The sequence below is a fragment of the Triturus cristatus genome, chromosome 8, assembly GCF_964204655.1.
Source record: "Triturus cristatus chromosome 8, aTriCri1.1, whole genome shotgun sequence".
NCBI lineage: Eukaryota > Metazoa > Chordata > Amphibia > Caudata > Salamandridae > Triturus > Triturus cristatus.
The window spans coordinates 469,367,319-469,387,722 of NC_140591.1; the positions used below are offsets into that span (position 1 = coordinate 469,367,319).

General features: G+C 39.1%; 1 protein-coding gene across 9 annotated transcripts in view; it reads left to right on the forward strand.

The window, feature by feature from the left end:
- LOC146802355 (uncharacterized) overlaps positions 1-12,735 on the forward strand; it is an 87,129-nt gene extending 74,394 nt beyond the window's left edge. For 6 of the 9 annotated variants that reach the window (XR_014967742.1, XR_014967744.1, XR_014967747.1 and 3 more), the window contains 2 exons: positions 10,888-11,037; positions 11,840-12,735. Coding sequence is in view for 1 of the 9 variants with exons in the window: in XM_085621939.1 (XP_085478065.1) it covers positions 10,877-10,893 (17 nt within the window). In the remaining 8 variants the exon portion in view is untranslated. Of the gene's footprint in view, positions 1-10,876; positions 11,038-11,839 lie in introns of those variants that run through there. The other 3 variants (XR_014967745.1, XR_014967746.1, XM_085621939.1) reach the window with 2 other exon arrangements.
- Positions 12,736-20,404: the final 7,669 nt, after the last annotated feature.

Consider the following 20,404-nt stretch of genomic DNA (forward strand, 5'->3'; position numbering starts at 1 on the left):
GCCAGTCAAATTTGACTCAGAACCTTCTTCAAATCCAATTCTCAATTACACTTGGTAAACGGGATAAATATAATATGTTGTGGTTTAAGGGCTTTTAGATGCACCGTTTAGCATTCTACATTGGTTTTTGTTCCTTGTTTACAGATTACGTTAGTTTCACAAAGCCGGTCCTGAAAGATTGGTTGCAGCACTAGCGGTACAGGTATAACCTGTCTATTTAACCAGTCATTTCTCTCGAAGTAGCTTTTACGATACATTTCCCCCATTCACTTAATGCGTTATGGCTTTCTCATTCACACAGGAAACTACTAGTCCTGAAGGTTACACAGTTTTACCGCATTACCCCATCAAGACAGTGAGAGGTAGGATTTCACTCATAGGCTTGATAGAAACGGGAAAATCACATGTTAAGGAACACACAGGTTCATATATTCGTTGAATATTTAAGCATGTCTTATATTACCACTATCATGTCATACATAGATCTTCATTAATGGACTATTTGCAAATGGGCCAGACATTTTTTTCTGTGATTTAAGCTTACGTTGTGTTTTTGCATACATCATGAGGAGGCTCACTGTCCTCATTGTCAGCACGCTCCCACACCCTTTCTTTGACTTCAACTTCACTTTGGCTCTAGGGCGCTTTGGTTTCAGCATGTTTAACCCCTTCTATGCCTATGACGAGCTGGACTCGTCATGGAGCACTGTCGCCGTGTGCCCATGACGAGTCCAGCTCGTCATGACACCCACCCACGGAGGAAGCGCTGGCGCACCCCCGTGAGTGGTCGATCCTTTTTTTTTTTACTGGGAAGGCGGGGGATGACCTTCCCCTGCCTCCCCCCGCCCCCACTCTGCGTCATCAATAACGTCAGCGCACGAGCCACGCTGACGTCATTGGAGGTTCCCACTTTGTTCTCCAACGCGCAGAAAACCATTTGCTTCCTGCGCATCGGAGAAGAAAGAGGTAAATTTGGGGGCTGGGGTGGGTGGATTTCACCGAAAGAGGCATCGAGGTAAGGGAAAGGGTTTTCCTTTCCCCCGATGTCTCTTTTATGCATTCCTGCTGCACGATCGTGCGATCGTGCAGCAGGAATGGCCACTAGTGCCAGGGATTTTTATTTTTATGGGTTGTTTTTATTTGTTTGGGGGAGCGGCCTCTTAGGCAAGGGTCGCTCTCCTTATGGCCACATTATTTGTTGTCATTTTAAAGTCCCCAGACCGATTCCCATCACGAACAGTAATGAAATATATTTACAAAAGTACAACTTAGCATTTTAGAAAAGAAAACATTTAATGGCATATGCATCAACATTAGCATTTGCGATTCCTTATTAGCGAAAAATAAGGAATCGCTAATAAGGAATAGCAAAAGGCTATGCATGTAGGAATCGCTATTCAAATAGCGATTCCTTAACATTCCTTATTACCGAATCGGTAATACCGAATCGGTAATAAGGAATACCTACCCATTCATTCCTATGGGCTTGGAGGCCCATAGGAATGAATGTAAAGCCATTCTGTATTACCGAATCGGTATTACCGAATCGCTAATAGCTGGAGCACTTTCAAGGGTGCCAGGGTGTCAAAAGGACACCCTGTTGCACCCCTGAAAATGATATGTGCACATATGTTGCACACACACATGCTCTAAGGGCATGTGTGTGCGCAACATGACACTTTGAAAAATGCACAAAAGTGCATTTTTCAAAGTTTTTGCAAATTACCATGCAGTTCATCTTCATGGTAATTTGCTCCCCTTATTAGCGAAATCGCTAATTTTTTAACTTTGATGCATTGCATTTAAGGAATCTCACTTTGGGATTCCTTAAATGCAAGAGCTATTTAAGGAATCGGTATTTAAGGAATCCCTATTTAAAGAATCGCTATTTAAGGATTCCTTAAATACCGATTTCTGCTTTTGGGTTGATGCATTGGGATTGGGTATTTTCTACTTAATACCGGGAGCTAATAAGGAATCGGTATTTTACCGACTGGATTTTGGCTTGATGCATAAGGGTGAATGGGGCATATGCATCAACATTAGCATTTGCGATTCCTTATTAGCGAAAAATAAGGAATCGCTAATAAGGAATAGCAAAAGGCTATGCATGTAGGAATCGCTATTCAAATAGCGATTCCTTAACATTCCTTATTACCGAATCGGTAATACCGAATCGGTAATAAGGAATACCTACCCATTCATTCCTATGGGCTTGGAGGCCCATAGGAATGAATGTAAAGCCATTCTGTATTAGCGATTCGGTATTACCGAATCGCTAATAGCTGGAGCACTTTCAAGGGTGCCAGGGTGTCAAAAGGACACCCTGTTGCACCCCTGAAAATGATATGTGCACATATGTTGCACACACACATGCTCTAAGGGCATGTGTGTGCGCAACATGACACTTTGAAAAATGCACAAAAGTGCATTTTTCACAGTTTTTGCAAATTACCATGCAGTTCATCTTCATGGTAATTTGCTCCCCTTATTAGCGAAATCGCTAATTTTTTAACTTTGATGCATTGCATTTAAGGAATCTCACTTTGGGATTCCTTAAATGCAAGAGCTATTTAAGGAATCGGTATTTAAGGAATCCCTATTTAAAGAATCGCTATTTAAGGATTCCTTAAATACCGATTTCTGCTTTTGGGTTGATGCATTGGGATTGGGTATTTTTTACTTAATACCGGGAGCTAATAAGGAATCGGTATTTTACCGACTGGATTTTGGCTTGATGCATAAGGGTGTTAGTTACATGTGTCAATAGTGACAATTGTGCATGTATCAAGAGCAAACAAAATGCAAGAGGTAGCAGACAATACGTTACAAGAGAAAAAAGTGACATGTGTGCATGTTACAAAAGCGTACAAAGTACAAATAGAGGTATAATACTGCAATAGATGGCAGACACATAAAACACAAGAACAAACGTTATGTTACATGAGGCAATGGTGGCAATTGTGCATGTATGAAAAGCAAACAAAATACAGGAGGTAGCAAACGATACGTTACAAGAGGAAAAGTGACATGTGTGCATGTTACAAAAGAGTACAAAGTATAAGTAGAGGTATAAAACTGCAATGAATGGCAGACACTGAAAACACAGGAACACACTGGGAAGGCACTTCTATAGGCATGGAGAACAGAATTTCCTATAATGGAAAGACTTCTTTCAGATAATAGAGAGGGTGTGAATTAAGTTTGGAAGTGTCTTTGCAGGAGGAGAACTTTGAGGTCAGTTTTGAAGGACTGGGAAGAGGGGATGGTCCGGAGCTGAGGCGGAAGTGAATTCCAGATTCTCACCGCGTTGCCTGTAAAGGATTGGCCCATCGATCTTTCCTTCTTGAAAGTGGGAGGTTCAAGCAATACATTTTGCGCATTACGTGATGGTCTAGAGCCTCCAGAGAGTTTCAGTTTATTCGCCAGGTAGTGAGGAGAGGAGGAGTGCAAGGCTTTGTGGGTGATACAGGCATTCTTGTAGATAGATCTTGCCTCGATGGGAAGCCAACGGAGGGTGGATAAAATGAGTGTGATGTAGTCGCTTCTTTTGGCCCCATATATGAAACGTGCTGCTAAATGGAGAACATATTTAAGAGGGGACAGGTGGGATTTGTGGAGGCCAGTAAGAAGAGAATTGCAGTAGTCCAATCTGGAGAGAACCAGCGATTGGACCAGGGTTTGAAGGTCTTGCTCCGGTAAGAAGCGACAAATCCCCCAAGGAAGGCACAGGAATTGATGTGGGAAAGTAGATTGAGTTTTTTGTCTAGTATGACACTAAGGGATTTTGCGCTGTCGATAATGATGGGTTTTTTGTTAAGTAGATTCATCTGATCCATCCATGATAGAACCGGGGGAGGAGAAAGTGAGGAGGAGAGGAGGAGGAATTCAGTTTTGGAGGGACTCAGAATCAGTTGATGAGTTAACATCCAGTTTTGAATGGATTCGAGAGTAGAGCTTAGGATGGAGAGATCTTGAGTGGATGTGTCTGCCCCCCCTGGGGGCAGATTTTTAATTTACTATTGTATTTGATGTTTGGGGGAGCGGCCCCTTGGACAAGGGTCCCTCCCCTTTATGGGAGGATGATTGTGGCCATTTCTGCACTCTTTGGGTGGAAGGATAGCAGTAATGTTTTTAGGCCCATCTGCCCCCAAGGGGGACAGAAGCCACTAGACACCAGTGTTTTTTAAATGTTTGTGTTGGGGAGTGGCCGCAAGGGTTGCTCACCTTTCACGGGGGTGAATATTTAATTTATACTCTTAGGTCCACCTACCCCTTATCTTTGTTGGTGGATTGTGTGTGAACTGGTGCATTATTTGCATATGTGATATTAATGTTTATTTCTCCATTAAGTGGTGTCATAATGGCAGCATATTTAGTTAGTGTTTTGAGCATGACATTCTTTGCGATGTGTTTTGCATGGTCTTATGTGTAATTTCTTTTCTCTTTCTTTTTTAGTGGGATATTGTTAATCCATACTGTGTCTGTGCAGAGTAGGTGGTGGTGAGTTTAGCTGCCTCTGGCAAGTGAGTGGTATCATTTTGGAGTATATATGTGTTTTGGATAAAGGTGCTTTTTGTTTATTACTTATTTTACAAAGTGTTTGTTGTTGTTGACTTGTTTGACAAGTTACCTTTATTAGTAAGCATTATGGCTAGCCGTAGAATGACTGCTCAACAGGTGGTTGGTATGCTTCTTGAATCTTCCTCTGAGCATAATTATGAGACTGACAGTGCGTCTGAGGGAGAGGAGGGAGGGAAAGATTCTGGCAGTGAGTTTTCTCTCCACATGGAATCATCAGATGATGAAGGTTCTCTCAGTGCAGATGATGGTACTCTTGGTGTGGATGAAGCAACTCTCAGTGCGGATGAAATGCCTGTTTTAGAGGAGGAAACTGCTGTGCCGATGGTGCAAGAGGCATCTGAATTGCAGCCTGAGGCTGTTAGTCTTCCTACTGGACGTGCTGGACTCTGGGTTGATCCAAACATGGTGCAGCCGGTTTTGCCTGCCTTTAGCGGTGATGCAGGGTGTAGAGTGGATTGTGAACATTTTTTGCCTATACAGTTTTTTCAGTTGTTTATGGATGTATTTTTGGGTGAGATTGTTGACCAGACTAATTTGTATGCTGAACAGTTTTTGAGGGACAACAGTGACAAACTTAGGCCCCAGTCTAGAGCTACCCGGTGGACTCCCACAAATTTGGAAGAGATTAAGAAGTTTTTGGGTTTGACTTTATTGATGGGTGTGGTAAGGAAGCCGAACCTGGCTTCATATCTCCCTTGTCTTACTTCACTGGTTAATGCCACACATTGCTACTTCATCAGTTTATTTTGTTTTAGTACAGGCCTTGAGCCTTCTTCCATTGTTGTGCAAAGCATGTTAGATGTGTATTTTGTCAACTGTGGGCAGATATGGTTTTCACACCAATCTGCCCAGAAAATGTTTTAAAAGTGTACTGCTTTGTGTATCCCCACACATGCACATATGCATTCTTTGCAAATTCCATTTTGACATCTACACCAGAGACTAGGCATTTGTCCCTGACAACTGTCACCCATGATCTTTAATGGTATCTGCTGCGACTTTTGCTCCTGTAAAGTGCTAGTATTCTGCATGCTAGGCCATATGTCGGACATACTACAATTAAGAGTTTGCCGCAGGGGCTAACTTTTTGTGAGATTTGTGATCCATCATTCGCTGAATACCATATGAAACATACTTTGATGCTGCAGAACACAGCAGGATGGCTTGCTGTGCTGCACTGCACTGCTTAAGTGTGTGAGGACAGGAATGGCCCATTACTATATTGATATGTGGCACTCCCGCCCTGTCCCTATCATGCAGCACACTGCATCACATTGTCTTGCAGTGTTGAATTTTTTTTTAGTTATGGCTCCATGTTGATCAGCAGCTTAGACAACATGATTGTTACATGTTGAGGCCTACATCTATCTGAGAAGATGATTTTTTTACATTGATATTCACATATATACAACACAATGAATGAGTTCCAAAATGTGTCTATTGGTTGATAAATTCATATATTTTCTGGCTGTTTTACCATCAGGTGATATTGATTAACTTAAAAAAATTGGCCATGACCTGGTCACATCCCCGCCGAGCTGCAATTGTGTGCTGGATATCTCCATCATTGTCTTCATCCTCTTCCAGTTCCTCAGGATTTTGTGGCTCATAGTCCCATGAGACATTTGTTTTTAAACAAATATTGCGCAATATTGCACATACGAGGAAAGATTTACACAACATAGGGGGTGAGAACAATAGTCTTCCGCCTGACATAACCAGGCATCTGAACCTGGGCTTTAGGACCCAGAGCTCCTCTCAACAGAATTCTTTGTCTTGGAGGGTGCACTGTTAAATCATTTTTCTGCCTCCATCTGTGGATTGGTGAATAGGGTCATGACCCATGACTGCAACCCATATCTTTGGTCACCTGAAAAGCACAAAAATACAACAGTAAATGAATTAGCACATTGATACTTAGACATACTTGACCATGTGTGTTATGTATGATGGCAAACTCATACACATTTCTTATACTTTTAACTGATATGTGTTAGGTACAGTTGACCATTGCTTTACGCTTGTATCTTCAAGTTCTATGTGTAATTACACATATTGTCCACGTTCTGCGATATAGGACACTTCTACATTCTGATTGTCATATTTATGCAGTAGATTTCGATGATAAATACCTTGGAATGTTCTTAACACCTCTGTGTTTTTCAATCATATATATGTGCAAATTTGCAAACTTATAATCTGAATTACTGGGATATATTCAGCCCTATGTAGGTTGTGACAGTCATAAAAGGTTTGACGCTCACACATACCTTTATCTTTTTGACACCTATGATATCCTTGCTTGCCTAAATGACATTAGCAGAGCCTTGATTTATTCACTTAATTTATCATGGATTATTGCTCAGTAAAAGTAGTGAATTTTTAGCATGTGACATGGACAGTTAGATAATTTTTTGTCATACAATAGCTAATGCTTTTTGTATGGCAATGTGTCATGCTAAACTTAGATTGAAACATAGCTATGGCAATGTAGGCTATTTTTCTATGGGGACAAACCAATGCAGATAAAGGTCACTTTATACTACAGACCTATATACTGCACTTTCATATTTCACATGTATATGTGATTTTGCCATGTGGGTTATTCAGTACTTATATGCCTTGATTAGAGAGTGTTCAGATTTGGATCCTGAGTACACTGTGGTACCTTACCCTGGTTGTATTTGATTCTATGCAATTAACTAATGTATGGTATGTTTTACAGCATTTAGTTGACTATGCCAGTTCTACATTGATGGACTGCGATGCAGGAAATGTAGGCAACTGGATCCACCAAACTGGCCATCTATCACATTGAAGAAGTATGTCAATGTGGGTTGATGACTAGGTGTATGTTTGGACAAAGACTGTAAGAATGGCATATGTGTACTTTGTACTTTTAGTATCACATATACATCTAGATTTGCCATTTACAGATGAATTGAAATTACACTTGCAGTGCAAGACATAAATAACATTTATAACGCCTTCTTCCATTATTGCTTCTGTTACTTTGGTCAACCTAAAATTTACTGACATGTGTGACACATTTACTTAGGAACATGATTTGTTGAACAACCATTGTTTTTGTGGAACTACTTTCCCAAATTACAAAGCCTAGATACACCACCGCACATACACACATCTCACACTTAGGTAATATGTACCCTTTCTATTCAGATTGACTTCACTTGTGAACCAGATGAGTATTGTGTTGATTTGTTAACCAGTGCAGAAAATTCTGTCAACTCACACAGTGTGAGTTGACACAATACTTCTCATCTGTGATTTTTCCCTACTTCCATTTGCAGAATTAGTGAGGGAATTACACAATGGAACATAATTGTCTAAATGTTGTAGTCAGTAATTCCTACTATGTGCATATGACACAAGATCCACACACAAACACAGAGATGGCAATTATGTTATACAACAAAACTTATTAGTTGGTATTAAGTATAATTGTGGTTTCCTTACCAATGAGTAGGCCATTCCCATATGTGCCATTCTGAAACTGCTCATTGATATACTGTGGCAGAAGATGAAGGCATCATGTGCACTCCCAGGATATTTAGCCAGCACATTTATGAACATTCCCTTAAGGTCCACTGTGGCCTGGACATGATAGAGTAATCATGTTCACAGTTTCTGTACAGGTGGGATGTTGCAGCAGGGGGCACCAGTTGCACATGTGCAATCAATTGCACCAAGAACATGGGGGAATCCTTCCATGGGGCAGAATCCTTGCTTGGTGTCCAGTTGTTATTGTGGAGTTTTGGGGAAGATAAGGTACTCGGATGTGAATCTGATTATAGAATTCTAAACAGAGGTGAGGAACGCAGAAAAGGTTCCCTGTGTGCTCCCTGTAAAATTCCTGCCAATCTGGCTATTGTGATGTGGAAGGAACCTAATGCCAGCATGTGGAGCACAGCCATCAATTTGACATGTGGTGGAATGTTATTAGGTCATGCAGTTGGTGGCTGGAGACTTGGTGCAATCTTTACAAGCAATTCCATGATGGACTCCCTCTTGAGTCTGTAAAGCTGTATGACCTCCTCCTCCCTGAGGTCAATGAGGGATATTCGCTGCCAGAAAGCACTCTCCCTCCTCCTTTGCTGTCTCACGTGGGGTGGTAGTAGTGGGGGTGGTGGTAGACTCCTAGCTATTCTGAGTTGCAGTATGACGACCTCCATGGCGTAGATGAGCTTGCCAAATTGTTTTTTGTTGTTCCTGTTTATATAACACAGGCCACTGTGTCATTTCCTACACCTGATTTGACGATGCACAGCAATTCTGGCACCTTTCTAGCTCTGCGTTACGCTTACACACGATGCATGATGCACTGCTACAGCCATAAATATCACTTTGTTACAGTTGTGTCGGATTTTGTAGGCGAACACCTACAGTGCATATATTAAATGTTACATGACACCACATCTGATTTCACTTCAGCTTTTGCCCTACACAAGCCTTAAAACCGACACATTTTTTCAAATGTGTCCTTTTATAAATATGACATAATGCTTGGGCCACCGTTACATCACTATTCGTGGCGCAACGCCGGTGCAAGCCTCTCATAAATATGCCTCAGTGCGTGCACATTTGTGCATGCCTCTGTTTGCAAGTGTTATATTTGAGGCAAGTCAATTAATAAATTGAACATCGATATTTAAGTGAACCATAAAATGTGTTATTATGTTATTGTTGTTTAGTATGTAATATATGTATGAATATGCACTTTGAAGCTAGTCTCTGGAATTCTGCATTATATACATAAAAACAACAAACAATGAAATTTAACACTAAAGTCAACTCTATTGGCTTTCTCCTTGCTTGTTGAATTTCCAGGCTAGAATCCTGCAAAACAGATGAATCAATGTTAGCGCAGGCATATGAAATCCATAGAAAGGGAATAAAATCAAGTTGAGCAGCTCGAGGACTGAAAGGGTCAGACACCCCCCTCAAATGTGCAGGCTCAGCTATGTGAAACCTTAAAGGCTTTAAAAATGTTCTTTATTGCCGAAGTCTGTGGATCTCTGCTCAGCAAAGTACAGCTCATCGTTGTCCCTACAGAAGCCAACACTCTTGTCCTGCACAGGACAGGGCACACTTGTATCAAGACACCAATGCAGGAGGCCCCTCAGGTCCAACCCTTAGCAAGTGTTCATAAGAGGCTTAACTGCACGTGGCTATGAAAACATTTATAGATAGATTTCAAATAACTTTTAAGTGGATTTTGCAAGTGATTGGCATTATATTTAAAGATGTATGTGGAAAAATAAAATCTGTTGACTGATTGCAAAAGAGACTTCCTAAAAGTAGGAAGCTCTGACGAACTGAAACTGACTCACTGTTTCTTCCATAAATATATTCCAGCCTTAATTCTCTCAGAAATGCCTTCCAAATATCTACTCCGAGGTGTAACATTATTCGCATAAAGTAAATAATTCTCTTCACATTCGATGTGTGCCCACTGTAAGCATGACATGAGTGGAGGAGACAGAAGCATGCTCGCAGTGTAAGATTTTCAAGTAGTGGTTATTTGGCAAGACTGCGTTTAAAGTATGGCATGGTTCTTTTGCGGATATTAGCAGCAGTGTGTCTTAATGATGTCACGACCGCTGGTGTTGTGTTTTGTTTTAATGAATGCATATATGATTTTAAATAAGCACTAAAGGTGCACCACATTGTAAAACTGTGTATACAAAGTATTACCTCATGCTCAAATAGCAATTTGGTCACCAGTTGTTTTAGCCCTCTCGCTGATCTTACTGTTAATTGGAAAGTGCCTGTCAGAAACCACACCGGCTGAAATTATATACTTCCAAACTGGGTCTGTATTTTGCTGAATGTGACTTCTGCCCTGATCCCAAAGCAACAGCTCAGCCTTTTTAACTTCTGTGGCTTGAGTTCACTGCGCGCAGTTCAGAAAGAAGCAGCAAACATGAGACATGCTTTCCAAGACCAGCCAGGCTAGGGACGTGTTCAACCACAACTCCAAAATTAGACCCACATAGGTCTAACTGCAACTTTTTACCTTGTATTTCTGTCACAAATTAAGTATATATTCAAGAAAAGCCCGAACTTACAAATAAATCTAAAACATGACAGTAAAAAAGCAACAGGTCTGATGTTGCATTGTTTCATGTCAATCAAAGTTCAAAAAGCATGGGGACATGGGTTTGCGCTATCCAAAATGGCCGCCTAACTTGAGAGCTGCATCTGGAGGAACTTTATAATGAACATTTATTTCCTAAAAATGTGATATTTGACGATGATAAGGATTGTCCAGACTCTCCACAGAGATGAGAAATATGCCGATCATTGGAATCTGATTGCGTGTGATTTTGCAAACTGACCTCAATTGCTAGCAGCTCGCTGTGAATGGACCGGGGCCCACCCTTCCTCCAGAACGAAGACGCTCCTCATTGTTGTCTCACTGCAGCGTTACAGGTAAGACCACACAAGGGTGGTCATTGTTGGCTCTGTCAGTGTGCTGGGGACAGATTCTACCCTGCCTTCCCTACAGATCTGAGACATTCCTCATGATTGCATTGCCCCAGGGGTAGGATTGCACAAGGGCTGTAGTCTTGAGCTCCTGCAGTATACCAGAGACATACTGGGCCCTGCCATGCCTTTGTAGCAGAGGCACTCCCTGTGGTCACATTATACAGATTTTGGAGATAAGATCACTATGAGAGTACGAGTTATATGGGAAACTTGCTCCTTCCGCGACCTTTTGCTAGGAGCGCTCACTTTCATCACAGTGACATAACACCAGAGGTCTCATGTGCACTAAGAATTTGGCTATGTATATGTCACAATATGAGCTATGAATATTACTTATAATTTGATCAACATAAAACACATGTGACACGTTCCTCCCATCAGACTGCAGTCTCTTGGATACAGACTATATATCCTGTGCTGTGCTCATAGTGGAGGCACTGCTTTTGAACTGTTTACCAAGCCTGAACAATATTTGCATAAGCTGTTTTATACAGTATAATGTAATAATTCTCGTAAAACCACAGGCAAACGCAGTGACTATCTTTTTGTTCCAAGGAGAATTATTTAGCTACATTTCTCACAAGTCTTTTTGGTTGTGGTTACATATCTCAATGAAGAGGAACTGTTGGGAGCACATATTTAAAAGTTGTTCATTAGGCCTCTTTCTGCAGTGTAAGTGTCTTATTGCTGTGAGTACAATATTTACAAGTGATTGATCTCCTAAGCACATTTGTCACTCTTGCAGGTTCACAGAGGACGCCTAAACTATGTCATGGTAGGCACCAAAGATAAAGGTATTAAGGACTTGAAAGAAATCAAGGAACAAAAAGCTGGACAAAAAAGGTCAGAACAAGAACTGCCAATTCCTGACTTACCTGTTGAGGATATCGCAGAGCCACCAGCACTAATAGAACTCATTCTACAATGCTTGAATTCCCTACATGACCTATCTCAAAGTACAAAATGGAACACCAAACTATTGCAAAGCAAGTTGTTGGGTGTTAGTACTAACTTTAAAAGCTTATCAAACTGTCCAGAGAAAGCAGAATGCAAAATTGGTAAAAATGAAGACTCTCAATCCGTACTACAGAAGAAAACGATATTCTTTCCAAAAAGGTTGAATGTCTGGAAATAGAAGTGACCGAGCTGGAGGACAGAAATAGAAGAAGTAACCTCAGGATCTATGGCTTTCTGGAAAACTCAGAAAAACATCCCAAGAATTGTGTCTCTATTCTACAGTCCTGGATCCCACAAGTACTTGGTATTCATTTAGAAGAAGATTTCAAAATAGAGGGTCTCTTCCAGCCAGACAATCAGCTCCAGATTCCCAAGACAGATGTCTCTCCAACCTCTTAGGTACCAACACTCTGAAATGATCCTTGATCATATGAATAAAATTAAAACAATTGAATGCAATAGAGCAAAATAGGAATCTCTCGGGGTTATGCAAAAGTAACAACCTCACAAAGGAAAGGATTCCTAGCTCTGCAACCAACATTGAAAGCACTAAATGTGATGTTTTGAAGTGCCTGCCCATCCAACATGAAAATATTTCATGTTGGAAAAAGCTTATTTAATGAACATTAAGACTTTGATTGTTATGTTTCAAACCTTCAACAATTAAATACGGATTTTCTTTTACTATTGGCACACATTCAGTTGTCTATCTTGTGACTTGGTGTAGGTTAACATTGGTCAATGATTAGGGTACATTGTGGGTACTCATGATGATGGTGCTGTTGATGAGAGTACACATGACAATAATGTGCAAACGTAAGATTTATACCTCAGACTGTCTATATTTTCTTAGAGGGGTTTCTACAACCTTACTCTTGACCATTCTAACCTTCTACATTTAAATGACCAAAATGCTCTAATATGTCCTAATAACTTCTAATATGCTTCAATACCACTTAACACAATCTATTAAACTATAATATGATTGAATCTAACTCACTGATCTTACCATATATATACTTGAACCCTCATATCTGTAATTAACTAGTCAATGAGGTTCTGAATACAGTAGCAAAACACAGTTCTTGCCTAGAGAGCAATATTTAAGTAGTACAGAGCAATGGACAGATGTCCCGCGCTGTCGTTGAACTGTATGTATTATAAGCCAATAGTCAGTCATAAACCACAATGACTGCCAGCTTTCAAGCATATATTATCCTACAGGACAATGTATTTAATCACTAACCAATATAAAACTCATAGCTATTATTGTTGCAGCTCATGTCTATCAGCCTACTGATATTCTGCTTCTAGATGTCTATTAGTTGTACAGCATTCCCATTGGGTTTTCAGAGGTGTACTCCCATTTTTGTTTTTTTCCCTTTTTTTCATTCTGATATAAGTCTGCAACTGTCTATAGTTTGAGCTCAGCTCTTATGCCTCCTATTACTACTACTGTGTATTCTTTTTGAAATATTCTTTTGTAAGTCTAGAACTAAATATGATGCTCATTTTATATTTTATTTGTTATGTTATTCTTATCATTGTACTGACTATTCCTTAAGGCCGATGCAGTTTGCCCATGTATATATTTACATTTCAGCCATATTTAATAATATGTTGTTCTGGATGCAAACTTCTAGTGGTGGTCTGATTGTTGTCTTCACTACCTTCCTGCTTTTGAGATGTTGGAGGGTTACGGAATGGTTTTGAGTATTGGTTTCTCTATTTTCATCCACTCTATTTCTGTCACTTTTTATTTCATGTTCACTTTCTGCCTTTTACACATTCACCCCACTCTCATGCCTTATCCTCATCCCTTGAGGCTGGGAACAAAACAAAATGGTTGCTTTTTCATACAATAGCGATGCTCTATTTGTTCTATATGCTAGACCCTTAGAGCACCTTCATAAGGGTACAGATCAATCACTATATTTACTGTCAGACATATTGCAATACCATCTACTCATTATACTATAACTTACCATGTCCAACAGCTCAATAACAATATTAGCACTGAACACTTTGGGCCTTAATCATCTAGGCAAAAGAAAGAAAGATTACTGTCATAAACTTAGGGGGGGGGGGGGATATAATTCTCTTATGCGATTCAAGAATTGCAATGCATGTGATCCAACACATGTGTAGCACATGGATTGGATTTAGCTCATACTTTTCAGTTATTAAAAAAAGAAAAATGGTGTCTCGGGCGGCGTACTCCGCTCCGCCAGCAGAGTTTACGGAGTTTTACCAACTCTGCGCTCCGTTAGAAACGCGGAGTTGAGGCAAAACTACGACTCCATGGAGGAGCGGAGTTAGACCCTTAGCCCCTATCCCAAAAAATAGACAAAAGTCCACTTACCTGCTCTCTAGCGTATGCGGGCCCCCTCCTCCTCACCGTGGTGTCTCTTTGCTGCCGTTCTTGTCCTTGCTGCAAACCCCTACATTGTACTTCTTGCATGGGCTGCGCCTGCACAGTCCACGCAAGACGTAAAACGTAGGGGTTTGCGACTGACAACGAGGAGGGGGGTGGCGGCAAGAAGTAGACACCACGGCGAGGAGGAGGGTGGCCTGCAGACACCAGAGAGGAGATAAGTGTTTTTTTTTCTTTTTTCTTTTTAATTTGGGGTGGGACTGGGGTGGAGCTGAGTTCCACAGAGTTTTTTCCAACTCCATGGAACTCTGCGGAGTGCTGCACCACGTACTCCGCCCAGGGTTATACCTTTAATCTAAACAAAAGCTGCCATTACCTGTATAGGCACTATACAAAAATGGCAGATGGCTCATAAACAAACTGAATCTGAATGACAGAGACTTCTATATTGTCAAATATACCCTCAACAAGTGATGACGTGCAAATCTGGGTGGACTTAAATAAGTAAGTTTCAGGACTGTCTGGTAAGAGAGGAATTGTATTATGGGGTGGCTTTAATTTACCACTTGATATCACCAGTGACAGAATATCCTCCTGTAGGATCACATATCACAGATTCTAAGGGATCCACATGATCAGAAACTACATAGGCAGATGACACGGCTACTTATAGCTCATGGTTTTATTGATCCATGGAGATTACTAAATCCTATGGATAGTGATTTCACTTTCTTTTCACATACCATATCGAGGATAGAATATTTAATAACCAATCAGGTTAGGATCCGATGGCTAAGGAATCTATTATCTCTGCAATTGAACACATTTTTAAGGAAAGCAATCATGAATCTTCTTCACCAAATGCTCTATGGAATGCTATGAAAGCAACAATCAAGTGAATAATGATAGGTATAATGTCCAAGAAAAACTAATTACTGAACTCAAAGCTTAATCATCTTGAAAAAGACACAAAAAAACTAGAACAAGAGTAGGCATAGCATGATTATGCAAAACTAAACTTAAATTCCTAATATACAAATATAATAAGGTACTCAGTGAGAGAGCTAATAAATGAATGAACATTTCTAAATTGAAACACATCATAGAGAGGAAAAGAAGGGAAAATATTTTCCAACTACCTTAAAAAACTAGAAAGAGAGCAGGCATAGCATGATTATGCATACCTAGACTTAAATTCCTAAAACACAAATATAATAAGGTACTCCATGAGAGAGTTCCTAAATAAATGATTGAACATTTCTAAAGTGAAACACATCATAGAAAGTAACGACAGGGAAAATATTGACCAACTACCTTAAATTCAAACAAAACTAATCAAATATAACTGCAATACATGATAAACATCGCGGCAAAGTGAATGTTGACAGAGAAAACATACTAGACACTTTCAGTCCTTTAATTTCACTTTATATAATCTAACAAAGTGGCAAATCGGAAAGACTGTCAAAAATATCTTTACAATTTAAACCTTCCAACAATAAGCAAAGATGATTGTCAAGAATTAAACAAACAAATCCATACTTTCTGGGATAATTAAGGCAATTTTCTGTCTAAAAGTGGGTAGGCTCCTGGCCCATATAGTTTTCCTGCATTGTTCTACAAAAAACTAAAATCCACACTTCTCCGACACTTAGAGGAACCCCTTACCCACTTCACCCTCTCGGATAAAGTCACAGGTACGGCCTCCTAGGCTACAATAATAGTGACTCATAAAGAAGGGAAGGATACAACTCATCCCAAAAATGATAGACCGATAGCACTCCTAAGCATAGACTGTAAAATGTATACCAAAGTTATGGCAACAAGGTTAGAAAATATAATCCCCATATTGTCCACAATACAACACACATTAGATAATATTAGGTTATTTGCATATGCCATAGAGATAGAAAAATTGTTTACTCTTCTAACAATGGCCATGGCTCTAGATGCAGAGAAGGCCTTCAACAAGGTTTTGTGGACCTTCTGTGTGCTGTTTTAAGGAAATTAAATTTAAAACCAAACTTTGAACATATGGTAATGACTGTTTGTGCACAACCTACACCAAACATTAGAGTGAATGGTGATACAACAAAGAACTTTCATCTGGTCCAGGGCACAGGTCAAGGGTGCCATTATCCCCCTTGTTATTCCTGCTTACTATCGAGTCCCTTAAATATGAGATATATGAACAAACTCTGAGATCAGAGTCATACCATTTAGTTCATGGGCACAATTAATAGTGGTATATGCACAGAAAAAGCTGATCCGCTATTCCAGAAATACTGGGAACAATTAATAGATACACATTAGTTCCAGGGTACTCTAATAACTGTGACAAAACATATATATTTCTGTTAAAAATTATATATTATCCCATAATTATCGGTTTGCTTGAACTCAAATGGCAATCAAAAAAACTTATAAAAATCTGAGGATAGAATGTAAAAACACTATAGAAGAAACTAGGAGCCATGTGGAAGCTACAACGATTCACAAAGTCAAATCATTGTTCCCAAAATGTATAACATATTGGGGTAGTATTGAGTGTGTAAGAATGATGAGACACTCACAGATTAAACTTTTTTTCAATCAGCAAACCTCTACAAGGTGACTGACAAAACAATATCAGAATGTATTTGGACAAGTAAAAAAAAGCCAGAATTGCCATTACAAAGTAATAATCTGATAAATCCAAGGATGGCATGAACTTAACAAATGTATGTAATTAGCAAACTGCCTGCGCTAGAAAACAATTTTCTTTTTTTAATTCTCTTACTATGTGTAAATTAAAAGTCTCTCATTCACTCAATATTTAGAAAGAATCATTCAAAGCTATCATAATCCTAGACCGGAGATTTCAACTCAACTTTAGAGGCTCCTATTTAACATCTCTCAGGTTATTCACAAATATTAAAATAGGTGGGAAAAAATGATGGTGGGAGACTGGGCTACAAAAGGAATTCATCTCCTTAAGGACTTATACCAAGCTGACATCTACCCTTTCATGTTTGCTACGTTACAGTCGAAACACAAATTTCCAAATGCAAACTTTAATGAATTTCTGAGTTTCGAAACAGCTATTAACAAACTAAACACCCCAAATCTCACTGATTGCTTTTAATACCTGGTAAAAACCTCTACACAAGAATACGATGCTAGTAACACATATGAAATCTTAGGAAAAGTCAGCAAAAGAATGAATAAGGACGTTGTCATGAAATGGGAGAAATCTTTCAATTCCCTGAACAGAACGCTGCCCGTGGAAAAGGAATTGCACTACATCTGGAAATACAGTAAACAATACAAGATCTCTCCCCTCCTATGTCAATGCAGATATTGGGCTATTCATATATGTTATTGGTCCCCTGACAGACTTCATCAAGAGGTTTAAATTGACTCCCCCAAATGTTGGAGCTGCCCAGAAAAGCTAGCCGATTTACACCATATGCGATTCTATTGCACCGATGTTAGAAATGTATGGTCTGAGATTGAATGGACAATTAGTGATTTGTCAATTTTAATATAACTCTAAATCCATAGGAAATTGTATTTGGTCCTTGGCTTAGGCATCTTTCCATGAAACTATGGTGAAGAGCCTTTATCTCATTGATCTTGTTCAGACAATTGGCATCAACACACTTTTATGTGGATGGAAGAACTCTGACAATATTTCACATCACAAATGTGTGCGTGGGTATGTTTTATAAGTGGCGCAGATAATACTCTGAGATAATAGCGACTATAGACGTGTTAAACCTCTATGGAACACTTTAGATCTATACTTACAAAAGATTAAACATCCTTTGAGACATATGCACATTATTCCTTCTTTACCAGCATGAATTCTCCCAGTCTTATTTTTGCCTCCCTCTCCACTTCCTACTAACCAACTCCTCTGCTTATCCCAACCCCATCTCCAGCTCCTCTGTGTAATACACTATTTTCTTCTTTATTTTCCTCTCTTGTTTTTCTGCTGTTTTCATTTCATACATCCCTTCTTGTTGTTGCTTATCCTTATGGGACTCTATTATGTTCATGTCAATGTACTGACTAAATCAGTTAAAGTCTCCATGATCTATTACAAGATATCTAGAACTTTCCAATTATATTATTATCTTTAGACTTATTGATTATACTTTTTTCAGTCGAAACTATCTTTTTATTACATATATAACAGGAATGTACATTGCTTCTTATTCTGTGCTGTATTTCTTTAAAAATCTACCACAATTTTTTTAAATAACTTAATTAAAAAACATTCCTAATAACTAAACATTCATATTAATAATATCTGATATTTTAATTAAAACACTTACATTTCACATTTCTTTAGAAAAGGGGGAATCTGATTTCCAGTAGATTAAAAAAATTAATTAGTAAGGTCCTTTTGTTGCCTATATATTTAAGCATCAATCATGCGAAATCTCCCTTGGATCTTTAATCTCATAATAGACGATGTATCATATGACTTCAGATTAAGTAGTTGCAAACTGTCACCATAAACTCTAAATATTGTTGTTGTTTTTTTTTATTTATTTTTTATTAAGCAGAACAGGGATAGTAACAAACAATCAGGAAATATTCTCCATGTACAAATCAATCATAATCCTTATAATATACCACCTAAGACAATTAGACATTGATGTACTAAAATACCATGACTGAATGGCAAAAAAACATTTACGTGAAGTGAAAAAATGCAAGAGAAGAACTATAAATATTTTGGCATAGAGTCCAATGTTACTACAAAGTGTCGGAATACAGTACATATGAATTTTTAAACAGTATTTGCTGCTTAATACTAACTCAATATGAAATCCATTTCTAGAACTGGACCCCAATTCCTAAAGTGCAAAAAGTGAGAAAGTGCTAAAAAAAAATAATAATAAATAAATACAAAGACAAATACTCAAAGTATTTAGACTATAAACCTTTAACATCCATAGCAGCATTATCATAAACATTAAACCCTTTTTCATGCTAAACCAGTACATGGACGTTCTTTAGCTAAAGTGCAAAAATACTTTAAAGTACTATGTGCTGGGAGAGGTCTACGTAGAGAGCATAACAGTTCATAGACATTAAATCCTTTTTTATAATAAATCAAAACAGTAGACTTTTCCTATCACCTTCTTCCTATCCTCCCTATATTTAAGCTTCTTGAGGGCGTGAAATGGGAAAAAGTACTAAAACTATAAAACCATAAAACCTCATTTCCTAATACCATTGTCAAATAACTGCCAAATCTTCACAAATGTACTTGTTGCTCCAGCCCTCATAGCATACGCTTCCTCGAACCCCTTCGTACGCTTCATTTTATTAAACCATTTCATAAAGTAGGGTATCTCTAGCGACCTCCAGTTTTGAAGAATTAATGAACGTGCCATCAATGAACAAATCATCACATATACTTGTTCATGTTTGGTCAAGCCTGGCTTGACTCTGGAGATTCCGAATAAGGCAATTTCAACTTCAGGATCTACCGGCTTTTGGATGGCCTGACTTATAGCTACTAACATGTTTCCCCAAAATTCATTAAGTTTAGGACAGGTGTAAAAAATGTGGAGCCAATTTCCTTCCTCCTCAGCTTGACAACGGAAGCATCTATTTTCCACATCTGAATATCGTTTACTCAGAGTCTTGGGAGTATAGTATGCTAGCCATCTATTTAAAAAAGCCATCTGTTTAAAATTAGCCGCTCTCAAAGCCTTATGACCGAGCTGGGCTTGTAGTTGCCACTCTTGACAGGACAGGGCGCACCCCGTTTCGTGCTCAACCTTACCCAAAAACATATGTAGGATATGGAGCTCACTATCTTTCCGGAGCAGAGTGTACCATTTTCCTATGCCTTTAACTTTTGTTTCATAAAGCAGGGAAGCCAAATTCATCGTCGCGGAAGGGGAGGGAAAATTGACCTTCTTCAGGAAATTAATGACCTGCAAGTAGTCAAGGAAGTTGGGTATAGTTCGATCTAAA